At 43.7% G+C, this 15,432-nt stretch overlaps 1 protein-coding gene across 2 annotated transcripts; it reads right to left on the bottom strand.

The window, feature by feature from the left end:
- Nucleotides 1-128: 128 nt before the first annotated feature.
- wdr13 (WD repeat domain 13) lies at nt 129-9,456 on the bottom strand. Of its 2 annotated transcripts, none has more exons than XM_080832057.1 (10): nt 9,418-9,456; nt 8,181-8,270; nt 7,750-7,981; nt 6,237-6,346; nt 5,230-5,360; nt 4,363-4,670; nt 2,841-3,021; nt 2,437-2,578; nt 1,570-1,688; nt 129-851 (listed from the first exon to the last, which is right to left on the bottom strand). In XM_080832057.1, exons 2-10 carry the CDS (start codon nt 8,219-8,221, stop codon nt 667-669), a joined length of 1,449 nt encoding a protein of 482 aa, XP_080688183.1. In that variant the 5' UTR covers nt 8,222-8,270; nt 9,418-9,456; the 3' UTR covers nt 129-666. The 2 variants fall into 2 exon arrangements, with proteins under 2 accessions (XP_080688183.1, XP_080688182.1); XM_080832056.1 differs by lacking the exon at nt 9,418-9,456 and adding an exon at nt 8,678-8,692.
- Nucleotides 9,457-15,432: the final 5,976 nt, after the last annotated feature.

Raw genomic sequence — 15,432 nt, 5'->3', positions numbered from 1 at the left:
ATGCTATAATTGATATTTCCGACAGGGGCGCTGTTCTGGTTCCATTCGCAGCACACTTCCGAGGCAACCCAACAAACCAGCTGAAAGTGAAGCCAGCAATCGTTTGATATATATATATATGTCATTTATTATATCGCAACAATGCAAGTCATAAATACAACAGACTGTTTTGTAGTGTAGGCCAGCATGACTTTTACAGTAAACACACAAAAGAGAAAACATAATGCAAGAGGTCCCATTTTGATATGTTTCTATCTCTTCTATAGTAGTTTTTTTTTATACATTGCATTAGGTACTGCAATGCAGTGCCACATAGTGTCGTGCAAACATCTTTTCAGACCAACACTGACAGCAGACAAAATAAGTCTGCTGAAATAAAGGATATGTAAGGAACCCTCCTGCCATCGTGAGTCAGTCACTCTGTCAGTATTTTCTAAGCAACTGTGATAACGCACTTACAAACATACAGGTAGCAATGCACCTCTCATTATTAACCCCCCCCAAACCCTATTCTGTCAGACAAAGGCGGTTTCTCTTTAACGGCTTGTGAGCCTCGAGGAGATAAGCGAGTCTTTTAGGTAAAGGTGTAATTGCACATGATGGGAACGGACGGACCAGTGGCGCAAGCTGTGGTGGCTGACGCTTGGAAGCATGGCGTTGCCGTGGTTACTTCTGCTCCCGCCTCCAGATGATGACCATGCCGGTGGCGTCAGAGGAGGCGAGGAGAGACTCGTCGCAGTTGAAGCTGACGTCCAGCACGGGGCCGCTGTGGCCCTGGAGCTTGTTGACGATGGCCTTGGTGTTGCGCTCCACGTCGAAGAAGTACACACAGCCATCCTCACTCCCCGTGACTGGTTGAAGAGAAGGGTTAAGGTCAACGTCAAGGCAATACTTCTGAAAGCTAGTTATCATTAGCTTGAAACTATTTGTAATGTTTCTTAACAAATCCTACATTTACTCATCAATGGTCACTTCTCCTGACCCGTAAAACAAGAAACAATCCCCACTAGAGCCTTTAAAAAAAAAAAAAAAGTCTTAAAAATAGAACAAGATAACAATGTTCTGCCTTTGGTTGAACATTTGGCAGGGTCAGACAGTGGATGCTGCGAGCTGATGACACGCATGGGTGCTTTTGACAAGCCTGATTTAAGCTCTGTCATTTCATGCCACCCAGCATGTAGACTACAAGCATCTGGTGATGGGTTATTTTGGGGATTCAGAATCACACAAACCTTCTGCAGTACACTGGGGTTTGTAGTTTTCATCAAAGGAATCTGCTAATGAGAGACTGACAGCACAGTTTTCTTTTTGGTCTAAACCCTGCCCCTACCCTGTGTGTCTCTACTGCTGACTTTAGCGCTTCAGCAGAGCAACGTCACACAATATGGATGAACTACAATATAAAGAGTCTTTACATCCAACAAATGTTTAGCTCCAAAAATGCATTCCAAAAATGTGTCGCTCTGAATTATTATCGCTTCTGATATCAATGCCATCAAATCTATCCACATTTTGTCCTGTGGATCATGGGTACTAGTGCCAAGTGCATCATGGGTAACAGCATCCTACCTACGCAGGCCCCCTGCCTGAAGGACATGAGGGGGCAGAAGATGCTGTGGATGGGCTGGGAGCCATGCTGGATGGGGAAGCTCCTCTTCAGCTGCAGAGTGCCTTCATTGTCCACCACCCTGTTAGGGTGAAAACACACACAGACACACACACACACACACACACACACACACACACACACACACACACACACACACACACACACACACACACACACACACACACACACACACACACACACACACACACACACACGTATACACACACACACACACACACACACACGTACCACACACACGTACACACAATTCAATCTGCATTCAGAGTTCACTCACCAGAGTTTATCACTCAGAGGTGGTACAAAAGATGATGCTGTATATTTCCAACACTCAAGATCATTTAGTCCAAGATCTTTCAACATACTGACACTTGCATTAGTTTAGTTTAACACAACTACAGTATACATTTAAATATAAATTTACTCTGTGAACCTGTTCATCTGTAAAGGAACAGTTACAGCAGATTAAGATATAATTCCAGATTCTAACATCCATTCCGGTGATACCCATGAAAAAAAAAAAAATTCTAACTTCTTTAGTTTATTCTCACAGAGAATTTCTGGAGGCTCTTAAAAGCTATTTTTGGATCCATTAGAGTTAATTATGTAGAAGATTAAAGGGGTATTCTGAAGTGAAGAGGGGACAATGACACAAAAGGTAACAATCTCTTCAACTGTTTCAACAAAAAACCTGGGAAGATTATTGAGAGTAGTCAAGGTTCTAAGCAGAATGTTTCTGTGTTCTGGGACCCGACAGAGTCTCGAGTTCCGAGCAGCTGCTTCCGTCTCTAAAAGAAAAACCTTCTGACCTGTAGAGGAGAAGCTTGTTGACACAGGCATTGACCAGCAGAGAGGGGTCTCTGGCCTCACGGCTGATCCAGGAGCGGGCCGAGATGCTGGCGATGGGACTGCCCTCTGTCACCACCAGACGCTTCGCTTTGGTCAGTTTGCCTGGGGAAGACACAACCAGAGGACTGGGTCAAATACACACCTCCAAATACAAATGATGGGTTTACACTTGTGTGTCTGTTCCAGGAGCACTAAGCACAAACACACACACCAAAACATCCCAATGAGGGGCTAATGCCACATTTTAGTGAGGTTTTACACTGTAATACATTTTACAAGTTTTTATGTAATTACAGAAAACCATGGCTGCGATCATATACAGCTTGGTGTGGTTCCTCAAAGCATGATCATAATGAGACCGTACCTGTGGCCATGTCAAACAGGAAGGAGAATATGCTTCCTCTGTCGTCCCCGGCCCACAAAATCCTTCCTGGTGCGTCGAAAGAGAGGGACATGACTCTTCCTGTCAGTTTACTTGAGCCGCCTTTCACCTTCTTCCCCGTTGAGATGTTCACCACCTGCAGCAGGTGCTTACTGTTCCCCACCTACACACACACACACACACACACACACACACACACACACACACACACACACACACACACACACAGACATGCACACAGACATAAAAAGAGGGGATGGGTTTGTGGTGGAAGTCTCCTTTTTTAATTTAGATGGATAAACTCCAACAAATGTATGTTTAACCCAATTTGCGAGTGGGGACCCAGCTCTCAAGCGGAGTGAATCCCTGAATAAAAAACACCAAACACACAGCCTTTGGACTACTCAGTGAATACATGAGTGGAAAGCTACTGTTGGGGAGTGGGGCCTGTTGCACCTGGGGCACAGAGTTACTCAAGGACCCTAGTTTTTTCAAAATTCAAAGTCTTGCCCCAGACAGGGAGAAAAAAGGAGAGCGGAAAAAGTTTTGTCTCATTGACCAACTTATCTTATCTAAAATACCATGGGTACCACCAGGGTGAAGGACACAAGTTGGCGAGAGGAAAGAGAGAGGGAAAGGGGATTCACTGGAGCAATTTTAGGATGAAAGTCCTTGCTTGAAATCTAGGGGGCATACTGGTTGGATGGACACAGAACAGGTTTTTTCACCCATGTGATCATTTGACTCAGCCCTATAGTCCTTCTGGTTTCAACCATCCACACCACTCGTGGACTGTCAGGCTTTGGGTTTAAGCTTGATGGCTAAGGGCTGGACAGAGTTAATACTTCTGCTAAGACGTTCACCCTTTGAGGAGGGAGGTAGGGTATGTGCACTTTCAGGTTCCAGGTGTCATGGTTAGCCTTTTAGGTTAAATGATTGTTAGACAGTATTTCACCTGAAGAAAGCTGTGCACTCCAACAGCCTGAACCGACTGAAATGCAAAACAGTCAAACAGAATACACCCACAGACCTCAAATATTTCTAAAATGACCGGTTTGGTATTTGAAAACGTGTGCACACGTTGTTTATTGAGCCAAGGAGATGCATCATGCAAGTTATTATGGTGAAAATAAAAGCCACACATTGTAGTGTCACACTTCTCTGTGAGCGGCCTATTGTACTTAACAGGTGGTTTCTCCTACTAAGAATACCCTTTGTGTTAGCCTCCTTATTTCTGAGGCTGTGACCCAGCGGGATAGTAATAGCAGTAGCAGTAGTAGCCAAAGTAGTAGTATGATGAAAAGTAGTAGTGGTAGTAATACTAGTAGTAGTAGCAGCAGCAGCAGCAGTAGTAGTAGCGGTAGTAGCAGTATAAATTATAGTAATAGTAGTAGTAGTAGTAATAGTAGTAGTAGTACTACTGCTCTCTATTGTAAGAGGAGGCTCCAGGAGCAGTGGGCATTAGTTACTGTCTGGAGTTGTGACGCGGAGCAGGCCGACTCACCACAGTGAGGTTGTTATTCATGGGCTGGAAGGTGCAGCAGAGCAGTTCGCTGGCGTCTGGGTCGCTCACTTCCCGGATGCAGCGCCCGTCCTCCGTGTTCCAGATACGCAGCGTGCCGTCCTGAGACGTCGACACGATGACGTCGTTGCTAAGCGACCAGGCAAAGTCGGTAACTGGCCCCGCGTGGCCCCGAAGAGTCACCTTGACGGTCGGAGGAGATGGGGACAGTGTCATGATTGACAGGGTCCCATCCAAGGAGCAGCAAGCCAGCAGATGCTTGTCGTCGTTGGCAAACTGCAGTCTTGGAACTACGCGGCACACACGGACCACAGGCAGGGAGAGAGAGAGGGGAGACCAGAGGATAAAGATAAGACTACAAAAAGCTATAGAGTTAGTGCTACAATATACAAACATAAATATAAATACATAAATACAGACTATTCAACTGCTACTTTCCAAGTAATAGCTTACTATTGGATGAGTCTACTATTACATTACCCAATGTCTTTTGGTATAATTCTGATATGCCCTTTTTGGCATTTACTTCTTTCTGAATCATTTTGTTTTTTGTTTTGTGAGAGTTTTCAGCTATATGGCAACTCATGAGTCATCCACTGCATTGCAGCTGTTTCTGTTAAAAAAACTACTACAGCTGAGCATTTCACTGGCTCGTTTCAAGGTAGCCTTTGAAGCCACTGACAGTCTCAGTCTCAGCTGAGCGCCTGACAGACACCACCGACAGTCTCAGTCTCAGCTGAGCGCTTGACAGACACCACTGACGTTCCGCTGTTGCATCCTCGGTAACAACACTGTATTTACAGCGTGTGGCACAGCTGCCTCTGGGCCCCGGCAGATCAGCTCACTCACCAGCTGAATCTACGTGCTGGTCGAAGATGTGGTGCATGCCAGCGAAGGCGTAGTTCTCGCTCAGCGTGGTGTCCCCTGCCATGGCGCGGCTGGCCTCGGCCACTGACGTGGGCACCAGGCTGCCAGGGGGCCTGAAATCAAAGCAGATCAGCAGCGACTCATTAGCAGATACTGAAACATGGTCTAAAAAAAAACAACATTTGTGGCAGTAAGTTAGTTCTTTGATGTAACTTATATGTGTTATACTATGTATGTATGAATGAAATAAGACAATGAATTTTCCATCAAACATGATTAAAAACAACCTATCCTAGGCTGGCTGGGAGTGGGTGGGTGGGTCTTATTTTGGGAAGGGGTATAATAATTACATTTGTGATGTGTAATTGAATAATCGTATTGATTACCCAAAACAAAACTCCAATAAAAAGTGTTAAACATTAAAAACATCCTATCCTATCTCATCCTATTCATAATGCACAATAACTCCAGATGACGAGTCATCGGTCCTACGCCCGAGGTCCCTCTTTTCTGCACGGCTCTGCATACCTGACTAAGCTCATCAGTGGTGTTTGTGATTTTGCTACACCGACTTAGCTTTAGCTTATCAAGATCCTAACAATTACATTTCAATCAGGTATGCTTAGAGCAGGATGAAATAGAGGACTTTCTGTGCTGGGGGTCTTCAGGAAATGGACTGAGGACCCTTGCTATGGAAAAATACAATAAACATCAGTAAATTAGCCTTTAAGAGGTTTTTAGAGGCTTTTAAAGGCAACTGATCTTAGCCATTAAGATGAGTTTCTGTGGCTCAACTGGTAGTACAAAGGGCTAATAACCCCAAGATTATGAGTTTAATTCCCCTGATGCCTCAGGGTAACTAATGAAGATGTATATCTGTACCGTACATTGCCTTGGATAAAAGCGCCTGCTAACTGAACAAATGTAACCTTCTCTTGACAAGAGCACTCAGTTCCCATTCCTCCCTGGTGCTTTGGTGTAGTCATTACCTCTCGTCGTAGACGGAGCGGTTCATCTGGGCTTGCAGCTGGTAGGAGCCTCGACTCACAGACCGCCGGTGGCCCCGAGCTCCCTGTGCCCTGGGGTCCTCCTCAAAGTCCTGAGAGAGGAATGGAGGGAGAGAAAGACAGAGGGATAACAGATAGAGAGAGAGAGATGGTGAGAGACAGAGGAGGGGAGAGAGAGAGAGAAAGACAGAGGGATAACAGATAGAGAGAGAGAGAGATGGTGAGAGACAGAGGAGGGGAGAGAGAGAGAAAGACAGACGGATAACAGATAGAGATAGAGAGAGATGGTGAGAGAGAGGGAGAGAGAGAGAGAGAGAGAAAGACAGAGGGGTAACAGATAGAGAGATAGAGATGGTGAGGGTGAGGGAGGGAGGGAAAGAGAGGAGGGTTAGGGGTGAGAAAGAGAGAGAGGGAGAGGAGGAGAGGGAGAGAGAGAGGTGTGAGCAGAGACACTGTGCTGCACGAACACTGCTTTAGCTACAGTCAGCATGCTTCATGACAACCTCATTTCAGACTTCCAAGGTCTCTAGCACGATCCCAGGCCATGCAGTGCAAATCTACACAACTAAAATAATACAGTAATGAACAGCAGAAATGAAAACTGCCACTCAACAGAGGCACTACTTGCACACCCATGCACTTATGACAATGAACCTTCTCGCTTTCACACGAGGCTGATTGGCATCTCATATCACCAAAGACATGGATCGCGCCTCTTCCTCTTACAAACTGAGTCTGTCTCAACGTTTCATTGTTGGACATTATAACCGTATCTCTGTCTCCTCTTGTACTTTCTGTATGGATGTTTAGTATCTCCTGAGAACTAGTTGTTATACTATACAGTTCAATTTCCTTTCCACATTTCTCCATTTTAACTTTTTCAACATTTCACCTTTTTTGTCGCCTGTAATTACTTTCTCCCCATATTTCTTTGGCTGTATTTTGCACCAGCTACCTGGTTTGGGCAGTGTACTCTGTTTTTGCTTTCACTTCTGCCACCCCTCTCACTGTATGCATCTTCTGAGTCTCATGTCCAGTTATACGACTGTTAAGCTGAGACCCTTGCCTTCGCTCTCTCTCTTTCCCTCTGTGGCCCTAACCTCTATTTGTTTTAGTGATTTCAGTAGCCAATCAAAACCGCTCTTCCCAAACACCAGTCTTTTTCGTTCTCTCCTTTTCTATTTTGTATATTACCTTACCTCTTCTCATTCTGCCATCCCTCTCCTCTTCCTAATCATGCTCTCTCTCTCTCTCTCTCTGCGTCCCTCTCTCCTTCTCTGTGTCTCTCTGTGTGTGTGTGTCTCTCTCTGTCTGTGTGTGTGTGTGTGTGTGTGTGGGCCAAACCGTCACTTCTTTTAGAGTTGTGCTACAGCTATTCATAATGGTCTGACCATATGTCTGCCCTTTCTCTTCAGTCTTTTGGACTTCTACCATCCCTCTCTCCTTATCACTCCCGTTTCTCTTGTCACTTTCTCTCTCTCTGTGTGGGCCTAACCTCCATGCGGTCCAGCGTGGTGCGGGAGCTGCGCACGCTGCTAGCCTTGAAGCTGCTCTGCTCGGACAGGGGCCCATATCGCAAGGCCAGCAGCTGGCTGCGTACGCGCAGGTACTGCTTGCGCAGCCCTGGCTCAAAGCCGCACTTGGCGTTCTCGCGCAGCAGCTGACTGCGGCGGCGGATGTACTGCGTGCGGAACTGGGGGAAGGTGGGCGTGCGGTAAGCATTGTACCTGCAGAGACAGTGGCACAAACCACACAGGAGAGGTCAAAATAAAACACAAAGACACATACACAAAACACACACATTCAAAACAGCAGCCAAATGAACTCCTATACCCAGGCAACAAGTCAAGAAAATGCAACTTTGTAAGTGTAGAGAATGGAAAATGATACTTAAAAGTCAGAGGAAATATAATTTCTCAGACTTACCTTGCGTCGACTGCCAAGACCTGCTGCCAAACTGCAGCCATTCCACGCAAGGTAGCAGGATAGCCTAAGGCAGATGTGGCGTCAAGAAACCTGGAGAGAGAGAGGAAAATCTTGTTTATTTATTTCATATACAAATCAGTTGTCTCATATATTGACAAATTGCTGTTTATCAAAACTGCCACCTACGGAAAATGATACGCTGTAATAGCAAATTTCCCTCATGCATACTGTGTTTCTTACTTGTGTACAGTTCTCCCATAATGCTGTGGGAGCCTGGTAGTGGAAGTGAGTTATGTTAGGATTTGAATTTTTTTAGAAAGTGTTCCATTTAAGAATGTACTTGTGTTTCCCTGCCTGTGTTAATGTCAGTGTATATTTATGCCCTTTTAGGCTGTGTGTTATGTGCAATGCCTCGCTGCAGTTTCCTTGTACACTAGCGTCTTTGTGTATCATTGCCCTGTGCGCTGTGTCTGCGAATAAGATCCCTGCCATCCTACCCATTCGCCATCAGTTCCAAAGTATTAGTTTGCTGCCTGCCTGCAATAAACATTAAAGAAACGTTTGCCTCCTGCTCATCAATATAGTACTGTGTTAATGTTTGATATTTGAGCCTGCATTGAGAAGAAACATTTTGGGGAGACTGGAAGATACAGTATTGAGCAGCTAGACCTACGAAACGAATGAATAACGCACATAGTCAAAATATGCACGACAATCAGCAATGACTATCTTTAAATGTAGCCGACATCTTTGCCAGATCCTCGGGGAAGTCAGCTAGCCATGTTGCATGCTAGGTAGCTAACTAGCTACAATTGTGCAGGTGTTTGAGTCATTCATTTGAGATTGGCAACGGCTGTGCAGTCAGGTAATATACTGTAAAACACACTAACGTATTGTTACCTCGCGTACTTAAGTGCAACACTGCCAAGGATTATGGACTATACAAACGAACGGGTAAAAATGTCAACCCTCGATTACACAGCGGGAAGTATGCTAGCAATATGCAATGTTTTGGGAAAATAAATCCCTAGCATTGCTAGGGAAGATGTCAGTTATCGCTAAGTTAGCTTATTAGCTAGCAAGATAGCCAATTTCAATAGACTCAAAACAATAACAGTAGGTTTTCCACCTTACATGTAGCTTCCCTTCGTAATATTGGCGATCATAAAGGTAAAGAATATTATTTGGCCCCACTTTTAACAAATAATGTCTACAGTATGTGTCATTTTCTACCCACCTTCTTCCCAATACCTCTCACCGATGCATTTTACTCTGGACAGTGGACACTGACAGACGCTGGATGGGTCATGTGATATTCTTCCACCCACCCACCGCGCTGCAACGTTATCTGATCTAAAACACATAAGGATTAGAATATGTCAGCCGTTCTGCATACTTTTACTTCTATTACTCAGTGAAGATTTGCAGATGCCGCAGTGTTATAATTTTATGAACACATCTAATGGTTAAGGGACCTAGGGCGTGTTCGCGTCGAAGCACACAGATGCGGTGGAAAACAATGGCACTACAATGAGGCTTGGTGACAAACTAAGTGAAAGGCCTAAATATAGAAACTGGTGTAGAAGTTTAAACTAGACTACAGTAGTGTTGTATCACTCTGTGAAACAAGTGCAAGATTGCGCCATTGAGATACTACATGATCATTGAGTAAAATATTCCCACATATATAAATGTACATGAGATACTACTTAGAAAGGGCCTCTCATCTTCCCTTAACATAAGTTAACATCTCAGACACATAGTAAAAGACAAAACTGAATTCCTATTTCACAACAGGAAATAGGCCTTTGTGTTGACAGTGGATTTCTATTATTCTGGCAACTCTCCATCTTTGAGTGATTTTGTTTTTCTTTTTTGAGCTATGTGTCAGTGCTTTGATGACCCCCTGACCTCCATGAGAACGCAGTTCCACTCCACCGGCATGGCTGCATTCTCCATACAAACAATATTGAGATTCCTCCAGGATTTGCGTCAGAAGGCATTTCTCAAAAAATCCATATAAGACAATATGACCATATAAAATGTTACTTTAAAAAAAAAAAAAAAACATTAATTTTGCCTATCACTGAAGTGGACCATTAGGATGTTGACCATGTACCACTGTCAAAAGCAATGCAAGACAGCAGATACAGCCTATATCAACAGCCTATACCTTGTTTCTTTTTCTAGTTGTTGCGAGACTCATCCAAGGTACCAATATACTATAGATATTAATATGCATCGTAGTAGGCCTAATGAATCTGTGTCATACACACACTATAGATATAATAAATAGATATGTATACAGTGTCTGTAGCTTCATTATATGCAAACTAAAATCCTATACTGTCTATACATCTATGTGGACTGCTGTACATACGGTTCACACTGGGTTATCTTTGTAGTCTTTCATATTCATAAGGGCAGTATGAGAGCGAAGCGTCCACGCATCTGGAAGGACAATAATGAGATAATCTGCTGGGCGCAGGCAACCGTGGTTTTCACCTGAGCTCAGCAAAGCCTGAAGAGACGGCGGGCACGCGGCACAGCTGACGGGGCTCTTTGCCTGTTCGGCGCTTTTTCCCGAAGGGGCCCCGGTGACCACCGCATTCACCCACACAAGCCATAAATGAGGGATGGGAACAACGCAGGCCACTTCATTTTCAAACAGGGTGCGAAGACTTTGGAGCTCAGCCAAAATGCCAGGAACAAAAGGTAAGGGAGGCAATCTTTGATCTTTTTTTTGCCAGATTTAAAAAAACTTTTTTTTTAAATATGGGGTCAGTCTATTAACAGTGTACCATACATGTATTTTTTTTCATTATACCTGGGTATTTAAAAAAGTACAGTCGCAGTTGAATCTAGTTTAGGTCATAATGATTACCAATGCCTGAAAGCTAGAGTGTCCAGAAATCGCAATGTCCCGTCCTCTGAGAGGTCAGAGCAGCATTTCACATTAACAACAGTTAAAGGTTAATGTCATACAGACAGATATCCAGGGATTACTGAGCGACAAATCTAATGTTTGGCATTCCTTGTAGAGATTTTTGAAATTAAATGTCTAAAATGTTTATATTTCCTCTAGGTAATAAATCGGACAAGAAATCTGCCACTAAGGTGAGACCAAGTATAATTTTTGACATGACATGAGATTAAATAGAATGCATTTCAAATGGAATACCACACATTATGAAGAGACACAAACAAATGTATAATTTTTCCAGATATTGCCTTTTAAATTTTCCAAACTACACCTTAGGTTCCATGTCACAGTCGTCTGACCCTAAATGCCTCTGTCCTATTTAGCAGCCGCCTCAGAGTCCTAAGGAACAGCCGAAGAAAAGTGATCAGAAAGGAGATGACAACAAAAAGCAGCAAGGAGGTAAGCATTGACCCCAGAAAGGCTGTCACACATGATACTGATACAGGGCGATGAGGAAGCACCCAGCCATCGTCTACGTGGGTGTAGTTTCTGGTTAATAAGTCTAACTAGGAAAGCATGCTACACATTTTGAGGAAATGTGAAGACACTTAAACACTTACTTGTTTTCCAAGTTTGATGGTATTATTTGATCCACATAAAGTGCTTATCTATGATTTAAAATATCTTATGGTAATATTTTATGGTATATTCAATCAACTATTTATGACTGTCGTGTATTACATTTCACATGCAAGATTTCCTATGAAATCCACTTATCTATACAAAGAAATGTAACAGGATTCCGTTTTGGGGCTCGCCTACACCTTTCCATCTAGAGATGGAGTAGAATCACATGTTGTCAGTAGCTTTATCATCGTCAGTGGAAGCCATTCCCTCATGAATACAACCCCACACTGATGGGATCACACTCCCACACAGTTTCCCACGTAGCAGAAATATCTCCCTTTACAATTCGACAGGCGACAGTTGTACAAGAGGTAGAGAAGTCATTTAGTAATCAGAAGGTTGCTAGTTCGATTCCCTGTCTAAGCGTCCTTGAGCAAGACACTGAACCCCTAATTGCTCCTGATGTGCTGTGTGCCATCAGTGTAAATGTAAAATGTGTATATACTTGTAGGTCGCTTTGGATAGAAGCGTCTGCTAAATGACTAAATGTAAATGAACAATCCAGGCTCCATGGGGGAAAATGGAGGTCTATGGTCACCCACACACTTAAATGACTGCTTAAAGACGCACCAACCACTCACTAACACTGCAGAGACAGAAAACTGCATAGTAACTCACAGTTACACGAATACATTGTAGTTTACATTGCAGTGTGGACCTTTAACAACTCTAATCATAGTCGGTCTCTCTCGATGCTATAGCGCTACGTACTAATTACTCACCCCCACACCCCCAATGAATGCGTAATATTCACCAACCACTTACTAGCACTTTAGTAAATAGAAAGAATAGTATAGTAATAGAATGGAATAATAATGATAAAAGGATAACAGAGAGAATAACTGTGTTAAGATGAGTGAAGCATCAGTGTGTCGGCTTGCGTTCGGCCTGCGTTTCCAGTTTAGGTATCTGACTGTGTGCCTTTCTCCAGCAGGACAGCCGAAGGGAGAGAAGCAGTAACTTCCAAGCTTTCGTAAAGATGGCACTGGAGACAGTTCTGGGCTCCTGTCGCCGCAAACATGGCGACCCCCGGGGCAGGCGGGGCTGAGGTCACATCCCCTTCCCCCCTACTCCACCCTCCTCCCCCCTCCAGCCAATCAACAGCGCTCATCTTGTGTTGTCGTCATGGAGATGACCCGAAGCCTCCGGTCTGTGTGAACCTCGGTGTCCGCCAGATCCAAACTTCTTCCACCTTCCCCCGCCTACTGTCTTCTCCTATTGGCTGCTCAGGATTGTGACATGCTGCTGGGAGGGGCTCCTTTGAAGAGCCAACGACCTGAGATTTTGCTCACAGCCCTTTTCTTGCCCCATCTCTTCATATCTGACTCCGCCCCTTTTCATTGACCATATTATGGTCCTTACCTATCTTGTAAATAAAAAATAGATAAAGATAGTAATCAATGGTACAGCATTTTTACAAGGGTCACGAAGGTTTAGTCAAAGTGTGTATTATTTTTTTAACATCCAATTTACATGACACTGTAAATATATGCACCTGGATACTAGGCAACACTATGTTAGTAAAAGATATTGGGGATTAAGGTTGACAGTCAGTCCTAGGTTCACCTGTCTGATTGTCTGATCGTTATAACAGCGATGAGGATGCCTAGACGTTGCTTTATCGAAGCAGACATTTAGAACAGATCTTACAAAACAAATTACTCACAGAAGAACAATTGATTCAGGTTAAAAATGTAATAAAAGCATCACACATTTTTATATATTTCTTTTTCTCTCACGCACACTCACATACAAACATATATACATAGATACGTACAGAGTACAAGTGAAACAAAAGGATATTGTGTGGGAAAAGTAAAGAAAAGATGAGGTCAAAGTAACAAAAGTACAAATAGAATTAAGTTAAAAAGACCAACAATGTACATAAGTAGCAGGGTTATTAACTCAGTGGCTTGACAATTATACAAATACCATATTCAAGTTTCCATTTTCAGTGTAAACTAGCTGTTCCGTTTTACATCTCTTAAATCAAATCATTCAAAAGTTGTACCCCTGTTGAGATGCATAAATATAAAATCAAACATAGTAAAAAAAACTTTTCTACAACATAGGATCAAATAGAGGAGGCAGAGGCAGGTCCACTAGGCAACTGAGGGGGACTCCTTACTTTAAAGGTTGGAGGGTCAGGGACAACAACAAAAAACCTGAACAGCTTAATCTAGGGCATGAGACGCTAAAACCAGTCTTCTGCAGACTTCTGCTGCAGTGGTGCTCAATCCTCCTACTACTAGCTCTACTTTGGACCATTCCCATGTTCCCCTGCTCTTCACACATGTATGCCACACCAGTGGCACTCCTGGACAGCGTTCAAAATGATCTATCATTTAACTATCTATGGTAGTTTTTTTTAAGCGATGCCTCTGGGAAACGCAGTCTGGGGATGCCACTGATACTGAATACACCCAATTTATCTAATCAAGAGCATTGTAGTTACACTGACTGTAACCACTCACTATAATTACACATGGACACTAATCAGAATGCTTGGAACAAGGATGGACAGAAAACACTGGGTCTCCAGGAGTAAGATAGAGAACTCCTGAACTACTGGAAGCCTGGCCTGAAGCGCTAATGCTACCTGTCTGGAGAGCAAATGTAACCACAAAATGATTGTAACTCATTTATAGAAAAGCCAGAGGAACCTGATGCTAATTCAAGCTGGAGCCAAGACTGTACACACAGTGTCATACTCAAGGGGCGGGAGTTCTGAGCACGTCTTGAAGTGTTCATGCTGACACACCAGTCAGTGTCTTGCCAAAAATGTGTTCACTGACTGTTTCCTACCATGCTGAGAGTGATTTGATTGCTAGTCGCAGTGTGTGATATGCTGAAATAATCAACTGGTAGATGTGGCTGAACACATGCAGTGCTTGGATAAGCTGGTAAACCCAGTCTAGCGCTCCAGTCGGGTTCCGAGCTACCTGTTTCAGCCAACTAGAATGGTCCTAAACGAGACAACTAGGTTTCTATTTATAGCTTGTTTGACACGGTTGAGTGGAATGGCTTGGTGCTGTGTATGCCTAAGGCAGGGAAAGACAACTCAGCCTCTCTCGAAAGCAGCACTGCACACAGTCCCAATGCAACGTCACTCTGCTGACTAACCACTGGAACACATTAGCCTAAGAGGCCCCTCACCAGTCTATAGTGATTCCTCAAACAGCAGCACTGACTATGGACCACGTGTAGCCCAGTTCTGTTCTGTTCTGGTCCTGATCTGGAGCCAACATGTGCCAGTCAAGGTCCAGATCACTTCTCAACTTAGTTCTGATCTGGGTCAGCTTTACTTGTTTGCATTTGGAAACCTGCAGACATTTGAGCTCTCTGACAAGGCAATACTTTCCACAGGAAAAAACCCTCGAGGGACAGATTGGAATGCAGGGCCAAGACTAGCTAAAGAGTCGTAAACTGAGCCCACTATCTTATCTATCTAAAACCTAGATTTGTGCACAGCAGCCAAATTCCCTCATATGTGTATGCATCAACTATCACATGCTGGTTTTCCTCCTATTAAAATCATTAAAAGTAAAGTTAGCCTTCTTATTAAAAACCTCATCTTCTCCATCTGTGTGCACTGTAAACTAGGTGACCAGTATCCTTAAAATTAAACACTTCCTCTTTTCA

The sequence above is a fragment of the Sprattus sprattus genome (genome assembly GCF_963457725.1).
Source record: "Sprattus sprattus genome assembly, chromosome: 2".
Taxonomy (NCBI): Eukaryota; Metazoa; Chordata; class Actinopteri; order Clupeiformes; family Clupeidae; genus Sprattus; species Sprattus sprattus.
The sequence above is the reverse complement of the archived record's forward strand: the minus strand, read 5'-3'. Positions and strand labels throughout refer to the sequence as shown.

Excerpts from the sequence above, each read along its gene's own strand:
- wdr13 (XM_080832056.1), bottom strand. Across the intron at positions 5,361-6,236 it reads CGCTCCGTCTACGACGAGAG|GCCCCCTGGCAGCCTGGTGC; the intron begins GTAATGACTACA and ends CTTTGATTTCAG. Across the intron at positions 1,689-2,436 it reads AACAAGCTTCTCCTCTACAG|GGTGGTGGACAATGAAGGCA; the intron begins GTCAGAAGGTTT and ends TCACCCTAACAG.